At 46.5% G+C, this 21,726-nt stretch overlaps 1 protein-coding gene across 1 annotated transcript in view; it reads right to left on the reverse strand.

Moving 5' to 3' along the window:
• Positions 1-4,434: 4,434 nt before the first annotated feature.
• The window catches only part of TOP6BL (TOP6B like initiator of meiotic double strand breaks), a 94,887-nt gene continuing 77,595 nt past the window's right edge, over positions 4,435-21,726 (reverse strand). The window contains exons 6-13 of the mRNA XM_075547532.1: positions 21,302-21,373; positions 19,116-19,275; positions 16,096-16,243; positions 13,700-13,846; positions 9,427-9,548; positions 8,594-8,704; positions 4,592-4,690; positions 4,435-4,464 (exon numbers count right to left, since the gene is read on the reverse strand). Coding sequence (XP_075403647.1) covers positions 4,435-4,464; positions 4,592-4,690; positions 8,594-8,704; positions 9,427-9,548; positions 13,700-13,846; positions 16,096-16,243; positions 19,116-19,275; positions 21,302-21,373 — 889 coding nt within the window. The remainder of the gene's footprint in view (positions 4,465-4,591; positions 4,691-8,593; positions 8,705-9,426; positions 9,549-13,699; positions 13,847-16,095; positions 16,244-19,115; positions 19,276-21,301; positions 21,374-21,726) is intronic.

Consider the following 21,726-nt stretch of genomic DNA (forward strand, 5'->3'; position numbering starts at 1 on the left):
AGGAGGCCAGCAGGACAAAGGCCCTCAGGTGGATAGACACGACAGCTACTGTGGAAGGATGCAGGACTAGGCAAAGCTCTGTTGTCTATAAGGACACCCTGAGGGAGATGGCACCCATCCACCCTCCATCCTAGAAACTTAGACGTGTACCTGATTATTAGCTTCGACTTGTTAAAGGAAAGACCATGGGCCGGTCACTCCGTACTAGAGTGAAATGGTGAGAGCATTTGCAGTGAGCCCGGTGAGGGACCAGCAGACAGACTCCTAGAAACCTAGAGAAAGGCCATGGAGAAGCGGGCAGTTCCCGGGATCTCACTGCAGCCCTGTGCCTATCTAGCCACAAAGCAGAGGTGGATGGACACATCATGAGATACCATGATCCTTGAGTGCCTGTCACTGAGCACTCCTTTTAGGAAGACAAAGGTGAGAGATGAAAAGAAGATGAAAAAAGGGGGGAGGGCTCTACTAATCTCCCAAAGATAGCATATCCAACCTTCTTTAATAAGAATGTCATTGAAATAAATGATATATAATGGCACGCACAAGTATATGAAATGTACCATTGGCTAAGTTTTTACACACGCACATACACACACTGTAAAGCCATCATCAGAACATAATGGACACATCAATTATACTCAAAATTATCCTTTGTAATCTCTCCCTCTGCCTCTTTGGTTTCCCACCTCTAAACAACCACTATCCTGCTCTTTGTAACTAAGATGAAAGAATTTTATAAATGGAATAGAAAATTTGGGGGGAGGAGGCTGGGATTTTTTTTCATTCAGCGTGAGTATTTGGAGATTGTGTTGGGGGTGTCAGTAGTTGACTTACATGGTGCCACAGGTGGTTTCCAGTTTGGAGTGATTCTAAATAGTGCTGTGGACACCACCACACACACACACACACACACACACACACACACGTCTGCGTGTGCACAGGTGTTTTATTTTTCTGGAGTAAATTTATAGAGGTAGAATGGTTAGGTCAGTTGACAAGTGATACCTGTCTGCAGGAGTTCCATTCCTGGGTATATGCCCCAAATACTTGAAAACAAGGATGCTGTCAGCTACTTGTACAACCCGTGTCACAGCTGTGGTGGTCACCTAATCTAGTGAAGTCTAGGCTGTCAATCTGGAGATAGCCAATGAGACTTCTGTGTGGGAGTGTCCTTCTGAGAATTCTGGGAAATCTGGTACTTCCTCCTTGGAGGTGGAAGACACTGCTCTCTCTCTCTCCCTCTCTCTCTCTCTCCCCCACTTCCTGGGAGATATTTTGCAGAAGCCAAGCCACATGAATGCTTCTCTGAAGCCAGAGAAGCCACAGAGAGACCCCTGCCAGCACTGAGGTGCTTACAACATCACTGGCTTGTGATCGTCCTGCATTTGGCTTCATTGCATGTATTTCGTGAATCTGAAGAGGACTTTATAGATTGATATCGGACATATGGGCTAATATCAGACTTATGGACTTGATCTGAGCTGGGATGTTTTCTCCATGTTCAATTGCTCTTGTACATAAACCTATTTCTTATACACAGATGTGTGTCCGTGGATTTGTTTCTCTAGTCTCCCCAGACTAACACAATGGCACTATTCACAAAGAGCCAATGGGGGGGGGGGGGAGGGTGGGAATCAAATGTCCATCAACAGATAAAGGAATAAGCAAAATGTATTTGATTCATACAGTGAAATAACTACTCAGGCAAAAAGAAAAATAAAATGTGGATACTCGCTATGGCACGCGCATGCTGTTGAGTAAAATCCATCAGAAACAAAAAAACAATGCAGAGATGAAGGACTGCCACCTCCATTAACGTCCCAGGATCAAGATGATGCTATGAGGCAGAGGTCCAGCTCTGACGCCTGCTGTCCTTCCCACAGCACTCTGTCTCTGCTAGGCTCAATAGTTCTTTGCAGTGGCCACTTAGAACTCAACATACTCAGATTAATGGAATTTATTAGGGAAGCAATAGGTTTCAGTCAGGATCAAGAATGACTCAAGATAACAGTTCTTCAATCTGAACGGCCTCTTCTCAGCTATGCCTGCAGGCAAGCCTCTCTCTGGGCCTCAGCCTAGCCTCTGCCCTGTTAGTGCCAGTGTTGTAAAAGCCTTTAGCTCTGCCAAGAAGTCTCCAGGGGGCTCCATGATGCTAGTAATCCAGGACTGGACGGTTCTGGGCTCCCCCCACCATGAGACAGCTCACTCATGCCCACTGGCAGCCCACTGTGCCACCTCACACCACCCTCCTGTTGCTGCTGCTGCCATTTCTCCCTCTGCTGCTCGCTCTCTTGCACCCTTTGCAGCAGGGTTACGGCTGTGTCTCCTGGGTTTAGGATCTTCTCGGTATAGAGCCCCAGATTCAAAGGATATGTTCCACTTCTATCTTTTCTTCTTGGTGATAGTGAGTCTCTCCCTACTTTATGCCTCTGGATGCCTCATTTTCAGCCCAGCAGTTAACCGATCAATCTCTTCCCTAGGGATTTGGACCAATCCCTCCACATGGCTTATTTGCATGGTCCCACCTACACAGGGTTGCTAAGCATCTTATTTGCATTATTAGCAAACTGTCCATCTCGTTGGTGGGCCATGAGCGCCATGTTATCAGGAGAAACCAGTCCTTGGAGAAAGACATCATGCTTGGTAGAGGGTCAATTCAAAAAAGAAAGGGCCTCCAAAGCCCACGTGGAAGAAGCACACCAGCCTGTTTGACCACGAGCTGTCGAAGGGACCAGGTGTCAAGCATCAAGGAACAAAAAAATCATATCATTGTAAATGTGTGAGTGCAGAGTGGAGCCTCAAAGCCCATCGGCAGCCAACAGGATACCCCTTACTGAAGGGTTGTGGGGAGATGAGCCAGGCAGGGTTCAGGGTAGCAACGAAGAAACATATAACTTTCCTCTAGTTCTTAAATACTCCCTATCCCCCACTATTATAATTCCAATTCTACCTTACAAATCTGGCTAGACCAGAGGATGTACCTAGGCACAGATAGCAACTGGAAACACAGGGAATCCTGGACAGATGACTCCTCCAGGACCAGTGGTGAGAGAGGAGATGTCTGGAGGGTGGAGGGAACGTGGGTTAGAAAGGGGGAACTGATTACAAGAATCTACGTATAGCCTCCTCCCTGGGGGATGGACAGCAGAGAAAAGGGCAGGGGGAGACGTAGGACAGTGTAACATATGACAACATAACAATTTATGAATGATGAAGGGTTCATGAGGTAGGGGAAGTGGGGAGGGAGGGGGAAAATGAGCAGCTGATATTAAGGGATCAAGTGGAAGGCAAATGTGTTGAGAATGATGACGACAAATGCACATATGCGCTTGACACGATGTAGGTATGGATAGTGATAAGAATTGTACAAGCCCCCAATAAAATGATTTTTAAAAAACAAAAAGAAAGGCCCTCAACAAGATAGACTGACACAGTGACTACAACAATGGGCTCAAACATAAGAACAGTTTTGAAGATTGCACAGGATTGGGGCAGGTGTGTGTGTGGGGGGGTATCAGTCTTGTACATAAGGTCACTATGAGTCAGAACTCAGAACTGACTCGATGGCACCTAATAATAACAAAGACCCTATCACTTGGTAAGAGGCCTAAGAGCATGATGAGAAAGGCTACATAAAAGTGATCCATCCCACTGCAGGCAAATATTGATCCTACTTACATAAGATACCTAGAACAGGCAGTGCATAGAGACCAAGGTTTATCAGTGGTTACCAGGGGCTGGGAATATGGGGAGATGGAGGGTCGCTGCTTCAAGGGCACTGAGCTGCTTAGGGAGAGGGCAGTGGAGAGTGGTGATGACTGTGTGATATGAATGCAATGAATGTCACTGAGGTGCACACTTAAAAATGGCTAAAACAGGAAATGTCTGTTAAATATATTTTACCACAATGAAATTAAAAAAGACTTCCAAAGTGTTCTCAAAACTGGTGTACCATTTTTCATTCCCACAAACAGGATCTGAAAGCTCCACTGCCTCACATCCTTGCCAACACTTGGTATGATCAGCCTTTGAATTTTTATCCATCCTCGGGGGTGGGACATGCTATCTCCTTGTGGTTTTGATTTTGCATTCACTTGAAGACTAATCATGTTGAGCATCTTTTCATGTAGTACTTTCCCATCTTATATCTTCATTTGTGAAGTATGTGGTCAAATCTCTTGCCTCTTTTTCATTGTGTTGTTACTTAGGCAAGACTCAACCTGAGAATTCCATCCTTAGAAGAGCTGTGTTCTTGGCCCTTTACATACGTTATCTTCTTCAAACTTCACGGCCATCTTTAGGGATGCATTCTTTACCATCACTGATAAACTGCCCTGAGATGAAATAGCGTCTGCAGTGATGTCACACCACTGGGCTAATGACAGAGGTGCATTCAAGCCCACCATCCTGACCACAATGAAGCACTGTGGTCCATCAAGTGTGGTTCACACTATAGCCTTCTTGCTGAAATGCAAGCTCACAACCTCAGACTGAAAAATCTACAGCACTCGCAGCAACCACGCTTTCCCAGGCTCCCCTCCATCACCAGGGAGCATTTCCACCAAGGTTCTGAGTGTGACTTCACACTTACCTGTCTTATCTCACAGGAGCAGTGGCAAGGAAATCGGTGCTGGGTGATCTCTTTAAATGCGTTGTGCAGTTTGGCCCCAAACTCGTGTGTATCAGCGGCCTAAAATGGGCCAGAGACAAGGACCTGCTGAGCTCCAGTGCTGGAGACTGAGGCAGTAGGTAGGGGAGAGGAAGGGGCAGCTAGGAAGGCGATGGCCAGGCCCACCACATGCTGGGGGAGTGTCCTTAGTCTTTATAAAGGCATCTAGGAAACCCACTGCTGTGGAGCTGAATCCCTACTTACACTGATCCTATAGGCCTGAGTACAACCGTCCCACAGGGTTTCCAAGGCTGGACATGTTATGGAAGCAAGCAGGCTGCTACATCTTTTCACGTGGAGCAGCGGGGGGTTCAAACGGCTGGCCTTTCTGGGTTAGTAGCTCAGTGCTTACCCACTTGGGCCCCCAGGGCTCCTTTATAGAGGCAGGAGAGTGGGACACAGTCGGAGACAGGGCGTTGTGGCTCCTGCAAGTCATCTTATTCGACACTTTACACAGGTCTTCCTCTCTTCTGTCGGGACAGGAGGCAAACGCCCCGGAAACCTATCCAAAAGGCTCCCCTTACAAGTCCAGGAGAGCAGAGTTCCCTGAACGAGGCTGCCAGGAGACCATTCCCTTAGAAGAGCTTCTTAGAGAGGAAAGGAGCAAGTCAATGCTCTGCACCCCAAGGAAGGTGGGCAACCTTCTGCTTAATTCAGAGTAGTGGGGGGGGGTGAGGACCAGATCAACCACTTGCTGTGCTTCCGAGTAGCATAAATAGATAAATGCTTGGCAACCAATCAAAAGTGTCACCTCTGACGAAAGGTCTGGCAATCAACTTCTCAAAGAGTACAACCATCAGAGCATGGCTCTTCTCCGACTCGTGGGTCACCATGAGTCGGAATCAGCTTGGTAGCAACTGGTTAGGTTTGTTTTGTTTTGTATGAGAGTTAAAGGAAGTCATACTGACCACCTAATACAGCACTAATTTATAGATGAGAAAAAAGAAATTCACACCTGCGAAGTGACTCACCCTAGATCTCACAGCTAGTGAGTACAATCATTAGGGTGACAATGCAGACCTTGGGGTTCCCAGGTTGGTGTCCTCACTACTCACATTGACACAAGAAAGACGCTAAATAAAATGCACTAGGCTCATCAACGTTTTCATACTCTTGGACTTAGCAGCTGCACTTAAATTTATTCTAGGAAATAATTCAAGAGAAGCACGATACCACAAAAAGTTATTAATTGAAGCACCATCTGTTACGGGGGAAAATCATAAGCAACTTAAATGTTCCAAGTTAAGGGAATGGTTTATTGAATTATCTTAAACCAACACAGTGGACTATTGCGTAACCAGTACAACATTCCAAGACTTTTGAAAGGAGAGAAGATGTTGGTTTATATATGGAAAAAGAATGCTTTGATTATAATATATATGCAAAATGCTAAATTACGGTGATAATATTTATTGCTATTTATTACTTGTTTTCAATAAGAAAGCAAAGGTTACTAAATAGACAAAGAAAAGATCAAAGTGGCTGTCAGAAGAGACTGCAGCTTTCTCTTGAACAAAAGCAAATGGAAGAAACGAAGTAAAAACTGAATGGAAAAGTTCAAAGGGCAGATTGAGAAGACAAAGTAAAGTAGTTTATTTCTCAAGAAGAAAGAAATGAAGCTGTGAAATTTAAGGATTCTCTGAGCAAAATATTTAATGACCCAGGAAACATCAAAAGAAGATGGAAGGAATATACAGGGTCTACCAAAAAGAACGGGCTGACATTCAACCATTTCAGGATTTGATCAAGAACCAATGGTACCGAAGGCAGAAGTACAAGGTGCACTGAAGTCGTTAGTAAAAAAGCAAGTCTCCAAGAACATCAATTGACATCTTGGACAAAGCTGGTGCAGCTCTGGAAGCACTCACTGGAAAGATGCTTTCAGTAAGCAAGGCTGTTTCATCTGCATATTGCGGGATGTTAATAAGCTTTTTTTGAATTCTGATCCTGTCTACTTCTTCATTCAGTCCAGCTTTTTAAATTACTGTATATACTCATGTATAAGCTGAGTTTTTCAGCACATTTTCAATGCCGTTCTTGTAGTAAAATTAGGTGCCTCGGCTGATATTCGGGTCGGCTTATACTCAAGTATATACGGTATTTGCTCAGCATACAGATGAATAAGTATAGTACAAGGATACAACCCTGACACACACATTAGGTCGTGCAGTATTCCCTTGTTTTTTGTTTTTCTTTTTTTAAACAAATGATCTACGTAGTTTTCAATGAGCACCATGAAGTGTTCTGGAATTCCCATTCTTTGCAATGTTATGAACTACACAGGTGAAAGCCTTTGCATAGTCAATAGAATACAAGTAAAAAGTGTTCTGGTTTTTTCTGCTTTCAGCCAAGATCTGTCTGGTGTCAGCAATGTGATCCCTCATTCCATGTTCACCTTTGAATCCTCTTACTGAAAGCAAGAAGAAATCAAGGCACTTGATGAAAATAAAAGACTGCAGCCTCAATATGGATTGCAACTCTTAAAACCAGTACATATCTATCTCTTTCTCTCTCTGTCTCTCTCTCTGTCTCTCTCTCTCTCTCTCTCTCTCTCTCTCTCTCTCTCTCTCTCTCTCTCTGACTCACTGCCATGGAGTCATTGCCGCTTCACAAAGACCCTATAGGACAGGGTAGGACTTCCCTTTTGAGTTTCTGAGAGTGTGACTCTATGGGAGTAGAAAGCCCTGTCTTTCGACCTTAGAGCAGCTGGTGGTTTCAAACTTCTGACCTCTCGGATCAAATCCCAACATGTAACTACCACACCACTAGGGCTCCTTTACTCAATGTAAAGAAAACAAAAATCCTCACAACCGACCCAAAAGACAACATCATAATGGAGAAGAGATCAAGTCACAACCAGTGTCATTGGAAGTAGTGGCCATGAAATCAAATTGTATGTTGTAGCAGGCAAATCTGCTGCCCAGACTTCCTTAAGTGCTAAAGAGTAAGAATGTCACTTGAGGACTAAGGTGCACCTGACCCAAGCCGTGGTTTTTTCCACCACTTCGCACGCATGTGACAACTGGACAATGAATAACAAAGACTGCAGAAGAACCGATGCATTTGAGTGAGGGTGTTGGGGAGAATATGGAAAGTACCATGCATGGGCTTCCAGAACAAACACCAGATCTCTCTTGGAAGAAGTACAGCCAGAATGCTCCTGAGAAGGGAGGATGGGAAGACGTCATCTCACAGACTTGGGAAGTTATCAGAATGTAAAAAGGGGAAGACTCCAGTGAGAAGGATTGACACAGTGGTTGCACCATGGGCTCAAACATACCCATTGAGATGAAGATGCAGGACTGGGGAGTGTTTTGTTGTTGTGCATACCATCACTATGAGTCAGAATTGAACTGAAGGTACCACTATTAGTTCCACAGTGAGGGGAAGAAAGAATACAAAAAAAGAGAACCAATTGATATGGAATCCATGGGTTAAAACAACGACAATTCCAGTCAATCAGCACAGACTTCTAAAAGGTATAAGCATGTACCGAGAACCTGCCATGTGCTTACCCGTCTCCCCTCACATTAGCCCAGGTGAGGCTCAAAGGCCGATGTATGTCCTCATAGCTTCTAAGTAAATAAGGCAGGATTTAAGGCCAAGTCTCTGATTCCAAAATTCTTAAACCATCCCATACTGCATAATACATGTAGTGCTTGTGGTTGCTCAGTTATTTCCAAAGTATTCTGTCACCAGGAGGTAGTAGCAACCTCTGACTGGGAGTTAGGAATCATTGGGACATAGGGATGTGGAGATCTTAAACAGCTGGATTTCTTACTTATGAATTAGTAAATAAGCCATATTAATTTCATAAATATTTCTGAATACATGTACTATAGGACTAGTAGCTCTCTATTAAGGCAGGAGCTGGGATGTCATTCAAACCCAGGCACTTTAAGGACTGTCCCTCCTCCCCCTCACCTGAAGGGCCTGGAGACACCCCCTCCGGAAGCTGCTGCTAGTGCTTCCACTCACAACACTCAGGATGGAGTCCACAGCCACGGCGTGGGAGGCCTGCAGCTTCCGACGAGCCTGGGGAGCAGGAAGAGGAAGGGAGCCTGAGGTTGACAGCACAGTCATCCCACCCAAGGTGCTTCAGTCAGGCCAGGACTTCATCCCTCTTGCTCCACCAGTAGTGCATGCGGAGGTTAGGACATGCGCAGGGCCTTTGGGGCGGGAAAGAAAGCAAAGCCACGGTCTTTCACAAAGATCACATTTTGATGCAAACATGCCCAGGAAAGACCAGCAAAAGGAGACCAGGAGATGACACACATGCTTATTACTATCCCAACTTTCATGTGTTGCTCTCTATGAAGAAAGAAATGGGTTCCCCAGAGCACGCAGGATGGAAGCATTCCGAAAGCCAGGCAGATGCCAGTGATGTGACAAAGCACTAGGGAAAGGGGGAAGGATGTGAGAGTTAGTGAATCAGTGGCCCAGGAATGTGTGTGGGAAGGTGAGCTGGATAGATAAGGAAGGGGTGTACTAGTCATTTTTATCTATTATTTCTACCCTATCCTATTTACGAAAAGTCATTGGCTAGGAGGTGAGACCAAAGCAAGTTGGCTAGACTGAGCCCTCTCAGTAAAGGCTTAAGCTCACAGGCCGGATATAGGACAAGAGCATGCAGCTGATAGAAGAGAAGGGCTCTGAAGGGGTGGTGAGGGGGAAGGGCTGTGTGCCCTGTCTGCCATGGCTGCTGGCTCACAATTCCAGAGAGGGTGTAAAGAAAGGGTGCTGGCAGCCTCTGTTACCTTGGCAGCCTGCTGCTGCTGTTCCAGGGCTTGGTCCACAGCCATCTGCACAGAGCTTCGGATCCCTCGCTGGTTCTCCAGGAGGATAGCATTGAGGTGGCTTGCTAGCAAAGTGTGGGTACCTATGGGGAGGGAGGGTGCGCCTGGGTGACGATCAGGACTGTTGCTTATGGAAGATATTTTATGGAAGGTCATTTCTGCTTATCCCCCAAATTACTTTCTTAGACAAGAAAACCTAGCAACGTAAAAAGCCACCCATTTCCCACCGACAAATGAAAGGGCTGAGGCGCAGGAAGATGAAAACATTACTTGTTTTGACGTTTTGTCAAAACAAGCAGACACAAGTGAGGGGTCTTGTTTGGATCATGCCAGACGAAAAAGTCCATACCACCCATGTTGTTGTGGGCAAATGTATCATGAAATAAACATGGCAATCCCGTGTGTCAGAATGGAACTGTGCCCTCGGGATTTCCAGAAACAAACTGCTAGAACTTTCTTCTGAGGCACCTCTGGGAGGACTTGAACTTCCAATCTTCATTGAGTGGGTTGGTTGACTGGACCTCCAGGGACTCCCATCAAGTAACAGGCTCCCTTTAAAGGTCCTGATGCAGGTGACACAGAAGACAAATGAATAGGTAGCTAAAGAAAATGCTCTACAACGAACCCATTCTTTGTTCTGACTTTTTCTAGTCCCTCCTGGCTAAGTCCACCAGGGAGGCAGCCGCTGGCTTTTCTCTGTATTAAAACAGAAGCCAAAAGGAGCAGCCCCCTGCTGCTACCCTGGTAGGGAAGGGAACTCGAGATTAGCTCAGGAGGATCAGAGGCATGGGGTTGAATGTGTCCTAGGCTCAATGCTACTGCCAACCAGTGTGATCAAGTCGCTTTGCATTTTGCAACTCTGGTACAAAGGCTTTAATGTCTGAGCTCCCGAGGTATGGTATGCTGAGTGGATCAGCAGGCCTGCGTGTGAGGTGCCTGGAGTGGGCAGGCCACTAGCTTAAAGGAGAACATGGCTCCTGCTCTGACGGCAGTTTATGGGTGGTGTGTCTCTAGTCAGTCTTGACAAAGGCCTCCTGGAGTCAGTTGGCCAGAGACAATTGGCAGTTGTGGCTCCTCGGTGGTATCTTCCTATTTCTGTCATCTGCAGAAGACCCTTCCCGCAGGTCTTTAGGCCCGTCTCTTGACAGGAGACAAATGTCCAGCAGACCACCAAGAAGGGGCGATGCAGATGGCCTCCCTCCACAGCACGGCAGAGAGAACTTCAGGGACAACACTACCGTCTGGAGCAGACATCTCATGAAAAAGCCCCACGCTCCTTTCTGAGATAGCTGCCACAACAGATGCTTCTGAGTCTGAGGCAAGAGAACGAATTAATCATAGAAAAGTTACCATGACGAGGTGGGCAGGAGGCCAGTGAAGTGAAGTGAAGTGGTTTTTGTTTTTTTAAGATGCAAGGAAACAGACTTTAGTTCTTCACAATCTGTTTCCTTCAGAAAGTGCTCTGGAGGGAGCTTCCACAGATCCGAGATAGGCGGTCCCGTTTCTGTACTGCCTGCACTCGAGTGGATTGGGGGGCTGGTCATAGACAACCGGGTAGTGAGCAGAGTCTGCTGGGCGTTATGTGGTCACTGAATCAGTGGCACGCTTCATGGATCCACTATGGGGAGCCCCGGGCCTTCAGAGCCTTGTCCCGCACAGGTGCACATGTGACCACAGGGCTACAGGAACACTGGGCCAGTCTGGCTTCTAAGGGAATTCAGAAGACGCCTCCCGCCTGTGTGTTGTCCTACAGAGGAATGATTGCACTCACATTCCCTCCAGACTGCAGCTCTTAAGTCTTACAAGCATCTTTAGACTTGGAGGGTCTTTGACATCATCTAGTTTATCCGTCTTCTTGTGTTAAAGATATGAAAAGGGAGGCTCAGATGTGATAAGTGACTTGCTCCCAAAAATCCCCCAGGAAGTTGGCATCAGAGAGCAAATTAAACCCAGGTCTGTTGTCACTGTCCCAAAGTCCTTTCCACACCTCTCTCTTTAGCCTCTGTCTGGGTTATGCGTAAGCATGGGTGAGGGAATGGTGTTAGGCCCCTTCCCTGGGACCGCCTTGATGGAAGCCTCTTTAGTTTGAATCTAATCAATGAATTCAATCAAAGGAACTTCAGGGCACCAGGGAACTCCAAAATCCATTGCTGTGGAGTAGATACCAATGCTTAGCAATCATACAGGACAGAGTAGAACTGCCCCATAGTTTCTAAGCAATGCTTAGAGACCTCACAGGAAAGAGTGGATCTGCCCCATAGTTTCCAAGCCTGTCATCGCTATGAAAGCAGGCTGCCACATTTTTCTCCCATGGAGTTGTTCCTAGGTTCAAACTGCCAACCTTTGAATTAGCAGATGGATGCTTAAGCACAGCACCACCAAGGCTCTCCAGGGAATACCAGAATCTCTAGTAAAGAATGTGAGCCAGAGTCCAGCAGAGCAGGGCGCCTCCACAGAGAAGAGCACGTGCTGGGGAAGGTGGGAGGCAGTGAGCAGCCATAACTGACAGTGTCAGAGTGGTCAATAAAAAGGTGGTACTGGTCCATAGCACTCTAGTTTCCTACAGCTCAGTGGGGGCAGGGGCACTCCAAACAGCACTGCCATGCCCGGGACTAGGGTCCCAGAGAATGAAGCACCAGGGACGAGAAGCTTACAGCCCGGCCCCAAACGATTCTAAGCACTGCTTCTCCCACCTGTCCCCTGAGAATTGAGGGCGTCGAGGGACACTTAAATTTATGTCTCAGGGGTGATTGGGCTGAAATGCCTATTCATCTCCTGCTCATACTCAGATTCCAGACTTTAATATATGTAAGGGGATCTTAAAAAAGGCAGATTCTGAGCCGCACTGGGTTTGGGTGACATTGCTGCAGAGTCACGGGCCAGGAAGCAGCAAATCTGCAAACAGCCCCAGTGATTATGATGCATGTGCCTCAGGAACCCCAGACTTCACCACTGCTTCCACCGTTACCGAGAACATTCTGCTATTGGGTCATTACCTCTACTGTGTCTGAACAAGGGAAGTCTCTCCTTTTCCTGGGGTCTGTGTGGCAACTGCACCCCGTGTCACCTAAGCTGTGAGACTAAGGCCAGGCCAGGCCAGGCTGACTGCAGTTCTTGCTTCTGCCAGGAAGGGCAGCATGGTCTTGGAAAGTCACTATCAGGCCTGGCTTCACATCAGTCATCTGGGAAACTGTCAACATATACTGATCCCTGGTCTCCAAAGAACCTGTACTGACCCCTAATCTCCAATGCAATCTACGGAGATCTGAATCCCTGGGGTGAGGACAGGGCATTTTGAGACGTTCCTGGGGATTATACTGGGCAGCTGAGGTTAAGAATGCTTCTTAGAAGTGAGGATGGCAAGACTTTGTCTCATACAGGAGTTACCAAGAGGGAGCAGCTCCTGGAAAATGACATGCTGCTTGTTGAAACAGGGACAGTGAAGAAGAGGAAGACATTCAGTGAGGAGGACCAGCACAGTGGTTACATGGTGGACTCAAACGTCGGCACGGTTGTGAGGATGGTGCGGAACCCGGCAGTACTTCACTCAGTTGTACATGGGGTTGCTGTTGGAACGGACCCAGCGGCACTTCACAACAATAACAAGGCTGAGCACCACTGTAGAGGGTGTTGTAAGGAGCTGCATTTTTCAGGCCAATCAACCTGGACATGGCATCGGGAAAGTGATACATCAGGTTATGCATAATGTCCATGGAATGGATCCTTGGTTTATTTAAGCCAGGTTTTCACGGAAACGGTTGCTCTACAGAAATATAGACAGCAGCTGCCGGGAAGGTGGAGGGAGGGTGGGGTGGAAAGGGGGAACCAATTACAAGGATCTACATATAACCTCCTCCCTGGGGAACAAACAACAGAAAAGTGTATGGAGGGACACGTCGGACAGGGCAAGATATGACAGAATAATAATTTATAAACTATCAAGGGTTCATGAGGGAGGGGGAGGAGAGAGGGAAGGGAAAATGAGGAGTTGATGCCAGGGGCTTAAGTGGAGACCAAATGTTTTGCTAATGATGAGGGCAATGAATGTATAAATGTGCTTTATACAATTGATGTATGGATTGTGATAAGAGTTGAATGAGCCCCTAATAAAACGATTAAAAAATAAATATATACAGCAACAATTCAGCACTCTGCACCATGCAATACCTCCCTTTCTTTATTCCCTTCATATTTAAGAACCCTAGAGCTGGCAGCCCCATCCTCTTATACCTACCCCAGAGTTCCATCTGCTGGGCTGGAAACCCACTGTGGAAATCCACGAAGATGAAAAGCAGCAGAGTCTGTCCCTGTGGGGCCACATCCTGAGACAGATGCCCCTCACAGGAGTTGACCTGACAACGCATGTCTGGAAGCACCAGATCTAGAAGGACAAGAAATCACTCAGTGTTTTCAATGCCAACCTCCAAACCATTCTGACTCCCAGGTACCCTGATGGTCAGAGCGGAACTGGCCCAGGCTTTCCAGGCATACATAATGATATCTTTCTCCCTTGGAATGGCTGATGGGTTTGAACCACAGGCTTTTCAGTTAGCGGCGGACTACTTTGACCACTGTGCCACTAGGGCACCTCTTTAAGATAAGTAAAGAGCTCCAATTAAAGAACCTAGGTCCCCCGCCAAGATGATCTGAGAGGAAGAGATCTAAACTCAAACACTACCTTCTCTTGACCCTGTTTCTCTAGCCACATGACAGAACAAAAAGGAGGGACAATTAGTCACCGGGCTTGTAAAATGCAGACCAAACAACACTCTTGTATTTGCTGAGCAAGAACTATATGTCAAGTTCATTTACTGCTCATATAACTTTCTAAGGTGGTATCACTTAGCTACTAGGTACTGCTAGGCATAGGCTGAGGTTAGCTAGAGACTAACGTGATGACAGTGGTAACAGCTGACTTGTACCGACTGCTTACAACACACCACAAACCACAGCAGAGTTTGTGCATTGTTCTCTCATCACGCAGACTCCACAGCAGCACTATGGAGCCCTGGTGGTGCTGTGGGTAGGTGTTGGGCTGCTAAGTCAAGGCCAGTGGTTCAAACACACCAGCCACTTCGTGAGAGGAAGATGAGGCTGTTTGTTTTGGTAAAGAGTCACAACTCTACTCTGTCCTGTGGATGCTGCTATGAGCCAGAATCGACTAAAAACGGCAGTGGGTTTTGTTTTGGCTTTATGGGGTAGGAGCTATTCGCAGGCCCATTTTACAGGAAGGAAAAGAGGCCTCACTCTGTGAAATAAAGGCCTTCCCAACATGAGTGGTGGGGCCGAGTTCCTGGCTGACCTTTAACCAGGAGACTACATGGTATCTGTGTTCCAAGTAACCCTGCGCCTGGTGGTAACTTTCTAGGACATGGGCATGTTAAGAGTGCAGTCGAGACAGTCCTGAACTCCAGTCCACACGGTGAAGTGCCACCGCGTGGCTCCTGATTCCCTTCTCTGGAGTAATGAAGGAGGAGGAGGAGATGCAGTCTCTACCTTATTCATTTCTAAAGCTAGCGGAGCAGGTCCAGGCAAAATCGGAAGCGAAGCAACAAGCTTGACGCTAATATCGAGAGATAGGGAGCCCTGGAGAGTCACCTCAGTGACCCTCTATTACAAAATCCTGACCTTCTCAACAGCCCATTGAAAGAACCCATTCTTTCCTCACAGAAAACAGTGACCTCAGTCAGATTACCTGTCCTCAGTCACCTTCCGCAATAATTTCCCCTTCTTGGAAAACAACTCGCCCTGAGGGTGACCTCCTAGAGGAAGGGTCTTCTCCTGCCCATAGACCCTTCCCTTTGAGGGGGCTGCACCTTCTCATAGCAGTCACAGCCCTACTGGTCCCCTCCTTTGGGGTTCACATGACCACAGACTGTTCATGGAATGCAGGCTCTCTAGTCAAGCTCAAAGGTGTGAACCTCTGAGATATCAGCGTGAAGTTGCATATTCCTCTGGTCTAGCTGTATTTGATGGTCCAGTTATTGGCCCTCAAACTCTCAGAATTCACGCAACACTGCGGTGCTTAGGCCCCCACACTGCAGGGACACCTGGCTTTCCCGGGTCTCACACGTGTTTGGCCATTGACATGGTGCGGTCCTGCATTTCGCTGCATTCCGTTTCAGTGGAAAACATTTGTGTCTACCCTCTCTGGCAGATGTCCAGCTTTCACGGATTTCTATTATCTTGTTTATTTCTGCCTTGCATTTCTGAGCTGTTTTGATTTTTTTCCTACATAATCTTACATGGATTTCCCCACTGTATTAGGAAACATGCTATCTTTTCTCTTCTGTAGTCCAAAGGAGTTGTTATTCCGTTTAAGCCCCAGAGATTAAGGTACAGACAAACGCCCCAAACAAGTCCCTAGCAGATAAAGGGCTCAGGTGGCAGCAGTGAGCGAGCGTGAGGGGAGCAGCAGTCACCTGCCAAATGGTCAAACTCTGATGGGGCCTCCATACCTACCTGTCTTCCTCCAGTGGGCTCCCAACTTGGCCAAACTTTCCCACCCTAACCTGGGCCATCAGATCACTGGGTCCCTATTTTTACAGACAGCTCCTGTTCATATTTTCCCAAATTTCTCAGAATGTTTGCCGAGTTTCTTCACTCCTGTGCAGAGAGAGCGAGACACACCTCCATCCAAATTGAAATCCAAATGGGAGGTAACACACCAGTGATACTTCTTCCAGTCGATGAAACAGGAGGGATCTGTGAAGACAGTAGTTGGTTGCTCCTGACCTGGCAGTACCAAAGGCAGACCTGAAGGTCCATAGAGAAACATGTGTGGACGCTAAAGAAAACTGGCAACTTTTAGTTCATAATGACCACATGCCACTTGTATCAGACACACACCACTCTGGTCTGGCCTGCAGATCAAAAAACACACAACAGGGGCAGGCAGTGAGCCTCTACACTGGAGCGAGAAGGGAGGCCTGGAGATGACTCTTCTTGAGGCCCAGAAGTTGGTTCTGGGGTTAGTGAGTGGGGATGATAGGTCCAGTATTGGGGTGATGAGTTTACTGATATGACGGATTTGAGTGGTACTATGGACAAATACTGTGCTACATTCTGGGGATTCAGAAACTGGACATGCAGCTTGAATGACCACCCTCTTTTATTGTCACCACAAGTATCACTACCTGGCATTAGTCATTTGTTCTTTTTTAACAGGAAAGTTGTCTGTCTTGTTCTTCTGGAGAGGGGGATGAGGAGGAGAAACATTAGTTTTACTCTATACTCCTCTATTGGCTAGATCGGGGTGGGGAGAGGGGAGGAGGGCACGCCGGCTCTCCGCCAAATAAGGCCTGCTACATCATCAACAGCAGCTAACATCACACGCCTCGCCCAAGAGAAGCAGTTCCAGTCATCATTCTGTGGGGCGAATTAATGAAATGTCTGACCAATACAACTCATGAATGATGCTGCGTCTATCCCAAGCTTCCCTGCTCCTAGTCTAGATGTCAAGAACATCTTTAACATAGAGAACGTCCAAGCATAGTCTTCCCTGACACTCCTTTCCCCCTCCCCCCTGACATCTTCCAGGACAGGAGCCTGGCCTTCCTCGGTCCTGTGCTTCCTACTCTCATTTCATTGCTCCCACAGCGCCAGTGCTGTGATATCACAGCTCACTGCTATTGAGCACTTCTCTGTCAGGCGGTACGCTAGGCACTTCACCATCATAGCTGATCCTGAAGCAAACAAACCAACCAACCAAAAGCCTTTGGGGAGGGGAGCAATAAAGTTATGGGGCAGGAATTATCATCCCCATTTGAAAGCTGGGGAAATAAAGGTTTTAGACTGGTTAAGTATGTTGCCTACAGTCACATATCGACACCCCCCACCCCGTGAATCTAGCACTTAACACCTTGCCATGGTGTTCACCACAGCACAGTGCCGTACTGACTCTCAAGTCTCCGTAGCTCTGATCACTGGCAAGTCTGACCAGAATTTCTAGATAGATGTTGGCTCTCTTAAAAGATGTCCTACTGTGAGCACCACAAACTCAGCAGACTGAACGCCAAAGTCGTCTTCTTTAACCCTTAGTTCTGCTATTTGCTTTGGGTCTTGCTTGGAGATGTTATGGGTCTGCCAGCCATCAATGAAGGGACCTTGACATCAACTTCAGTCCTACCATACCTTGACTTCTCCTGTCCCTCAACATGTTGATTCCTCCTACCACACTTAAAGTCAGATGATCATTTTCGTTTGCTCAGCTCCCTGACTTGTTTACTGATGACCGACGCCTCTCCTCTGTTCATCTTCCTCTGTGCTGCTGAAGCCCCTTTCTAAAGTCAACCTGATCCCCAGACACACTCAAAACTAAAACACCAAACTCATTGCCAGTGAGTCAACGCTGACTCATAGCAACCCTCTGTGGGTTTGAGACTGTAACTGTTTACAGGAGTGGAAAACCCTGTCATTCTCCCAAGGAGCTGCTGGTGGTTTTGAACTCCCAACCTTGAGGATCACAGCTCAATACATAACCACTATGACACCAGGTGGGCTCCTCACAGACACACTCGCTCTACCATACTTCTTTCCAGTGACTTTGCCAGTCTCGTCTCACCCTCCTACACCATTCAGCCCACGCTTCAATCATATCACACTTCTTACACAGACCACGTTCATCGTTGTACATGTCAGTCTAATGGAAGCCTCCCTGCGGCTCCAGGGTCCACTGGACATTAGGCTTTCAGAGGGCTCTGCCCCTCATAACGCTCATACGCATGCCTTCTTTATATGGTCATTTGAATCCATGGGTGTTTTTTCTATTTGGCTACAAGGTTTTAATGATGCAACCTGCCTCAGCATCTATTAAGAGTTGTATACAGTCTAGGTAGGTGAAAACGATAGTTAAATAGATGTTTATTAAAATGTCTTTCCATAATTTGAAATCATAAATGGTGCTTTTAGAGCTAGCAGCTGAAGCCTGGAGAGGTTAAGCCATGAGTTCAGGGTCAAACAACAGGTCCTCTGATCTCAAGTCCAGAGGCTCCTTCCATGATATACAAACTTGGCTGCTTATTGTTCTTACCCTGTGAAACTATGAATCCCTTAAATGGCACATTCTCAGGCCAGTGTGATGCCGGTGATGAATCAGTACAGTCTCTAGACAATATAGCAATTCATCCTGAGGCTTGTAATTTAAAGGCATGCTCACATGTTCCATAAAAAACTAAGGCCCTCCTCTACTGGGCTATAACTCGTTGATCGGTGTGAGTCCTCGAAGGAATCGGCCTGCGTGTACAAGAGCCCTTGAGGTCCAGCGACCCCAAGCTGGTGAACAATGAAGGTCACAGAGGGGTCACTGAGCAACAAACATTCTGTGGCTCACTTGCCCTGAATCTCATTGTATCCCGTTGGAAATAAGGCTAGAAATCTGTTCTCCCAAATGTTTTAGAAGTAAAACTCCTACCCTGTGAGAAACACCTAGCTTTCTGGAACCTAGTAAGATCAGAGGAAAGAGCATTTATGTTCCTCAATTGCAACAAGAAGTTACAGAAGTCACAGAAGACAGTCTGTGTCGGCGCTGCCGGGGAAATCGTGGGAGACACACGGGCCCTGGCTGTCATATGCTGGAGGTGTTCTTTGAGCGTTGGTATGCCCCACCCCCTTTAAAAACAGTTGGAAAGACTTTATGATCCAAAGGATATGGAAACTGAAGAAATTCCGCCCATCTGCTTGGAAGAGGCCTCCAGGCAGGAACACAGAGCAGCCACTGGCATCAGTATCAGCTCGCCCACCAAGCCCGTGCCAGCCACGTCATCGGGGATGGAAAGTGTGACCGGTTGTCCTGGCACAGGGTGAATTCTGCTGCAGAGGAATTCAGTTGCACCAAATGTCGGTCTACTGTCAAAAAACATGGGAGACAAATTTATTCTTCTTCCTATGTGAGAAATGACTTAATGCAAATCATACATCTGCTGAGAGTCTAGTATCCAGAATAGATAAGGAACTATTGCAACTCAATCACAGAAAGGGGCACCCATTGCAGGGAATTGGCAAAGGAATTGAATGGGCATTCTCCAAGGAAGAGCTACAACAAGGTGCACAGTGTCTTCTCATTAGGAAACTGTAGACCCAAACTACAAAGAGACACCACTTCCCACCCACTAGGGTACCCATAATAGAAATAATACAGTAACCCGTGTATGGCAGAGACCTGCCGGATACTTGTCACTAACAGAGAATGATGGAAAACTGGAAAGAGTGCACCCTGCCAGGGGCAGGAAAGGTGGGAGACTCAGAAAGCCAAGTTGACACTAAGAACCAACACTGGTAAAAGTGGGGAGGAGTGAGAACCCTTGTGTCATGCATTACTGGTAGGATTATAAAATGGTATAGCCACCGTGGAAAATATTTGGTGTTAAATAAGTAAAAGTTCCATTAAAAGTTAACCAGGGAACTGCCCATCAACCAGCAATTCCACTCTTTGATGTATGCCCCAAAGAAAAGAAAACGGCTACTCAAATACTGTATGCCAATGCTCACAACAGCACAATTCACACAGCCGACAGGTGGAAGCCATCCGGATATCTATCAACAGATGAATGGAAAACCCAATGTGTTACATCCAAACAATGGAATATCATTCATCCATGAGGAGGAAAGATGTTCTGATGCATGCCACAACTGGATGAACCTCCAAAACATTGTCAAGTCAAAGACGCCAGACACAAAAGGTGTATGATTCCATTTACATGGTATTTTCATGATTCCATTTATATGACAAATCAAGAACAGGCAAATCCCTAGAGGTATAAAGCAGATTAGTGGAGGTGGAGGGGAGGGAATGGGAAGTGCCTGCTTCATGGATACATGTCTCCTCTAGAGGTGGTGAAAATGTTTTGGAATTAGAGTGTGGTGATGGTTACATAACATTATGATAATAAGCTACCTACCAGTAGTGATCATATATTTTTAAAACCCCAAAAGTCAAATTCACTACTATCGAGTCTATAGGACAGAGTTGAACGACTTCAGTTTCTGAGACTGTAAGTCTTTATGGCCAAAGTCCCATCTGTCTCCCTCAGCGTGGCTGGTAGGTTCAAACCTCCAACCTTGTGGTTAGCAGCTCAATGCTTAGTTCTCTGCACTACCAGAGATCCTTGGTATGCCAGGGAGGACTAAAGAAAGAGAGAGGGTGTGGACTTCATTATCTGTATATATAAAAGAATAAAACATGTTCAAATCTGAGATTTTTTAAAATGGCCTCGGCCATCTCTTAAGTCTTAGGATGACTGTTGGCACAGGATCTGTGCTTAAGCATAAGCAAGGTCTTTTCGGTCTATAATTCAAACTATCTGGATCCTGTGGCTCTTGGACTGTGAGAAAGGCAAGGAAAGCACGTTTGGCGGTCCTAAACTACTCACCACCTCTTTCATGGGTTGATTTTGTAACTCTGAAGAAGGTGAGTGTAGGAAGAGAGTTGATTTCCCAAACTGCGCAAAATGCTGATACATGACAGATCACACATGACAATGAATTCCTTTATATTTGCCATGCCTGAGCTGAGAGCCCATGCCCCTCTCACAGCCACGTTCCTCTCCTCTCCTCTCAGGTTTGAGTGTCATGGGAACTGGCAAGGTTTTTAAAATTTTCATTTACAGAAGAAAATAAGGCTTTGAGACAAGAAGGGACACACCTTTGGGTCAATAAGAATATATTCAAGAGCCAAAAATAACAGTTTTCAACACAAATAGCTGTAAGTTTTACTTTCACTGCACTTAGAGAGAAGCTGACAAATGCCAAGTGAGACTATTCCCAACTTCTGCCCAAATGCACACCCCTAACAGGAGAGCAAAGGACTGAGAGGGCTCCTGGAGCTTCTCCCCTTTACCTCACATAGCGTGGCTCATTGATGATGAGAGCAATTCCGTTGGGTAGGTTGAAAATAGGCTCATTCTCCGCCCTGCAAAGCAAAGTGAAGACAGATGTTAAAGATTCTAAAATCCATCTCTGCCTGATGAAATGTTGGTCTGTGAGCCACTACCATCCCAGAAACTACTGGCATCCAGTAACCTATTTACCAAAAGGAAAAATAGTGATTTTTAAAAATAATCATTTTATTAGGGCTTATACAACTCTCATCACAATCCATACATACATCGATTGTGTAAAGCATGTTTGTTCATTCATTGCCCTCATCATTCTCAAAACATTTGCTCTCCACCTAAGCCCCTGGCATCAGGTCCCCATTTTCCCCTCCCCCCCCCACTCCCCTCTCCCTCATGAGCCCTTGATGATTTATAAATTATTATTTTG

This window comes from Tenrec ecaudatus, chromosome 4 (genome assembly GCF_050624435.1).
Source record: "Tenrec ecaudatus isolate mTenEca1 chromosome 4, mTenEca1.hap1, whole genome shotgun sequence".
Taxonomy (NCBI): domain Eukaryota; kingdom Metazoa; phylum Chordata; class Mammalia; order Afrosoricida; family Tenrecidae; genus Tenrec; species Tenrec ecaudatus.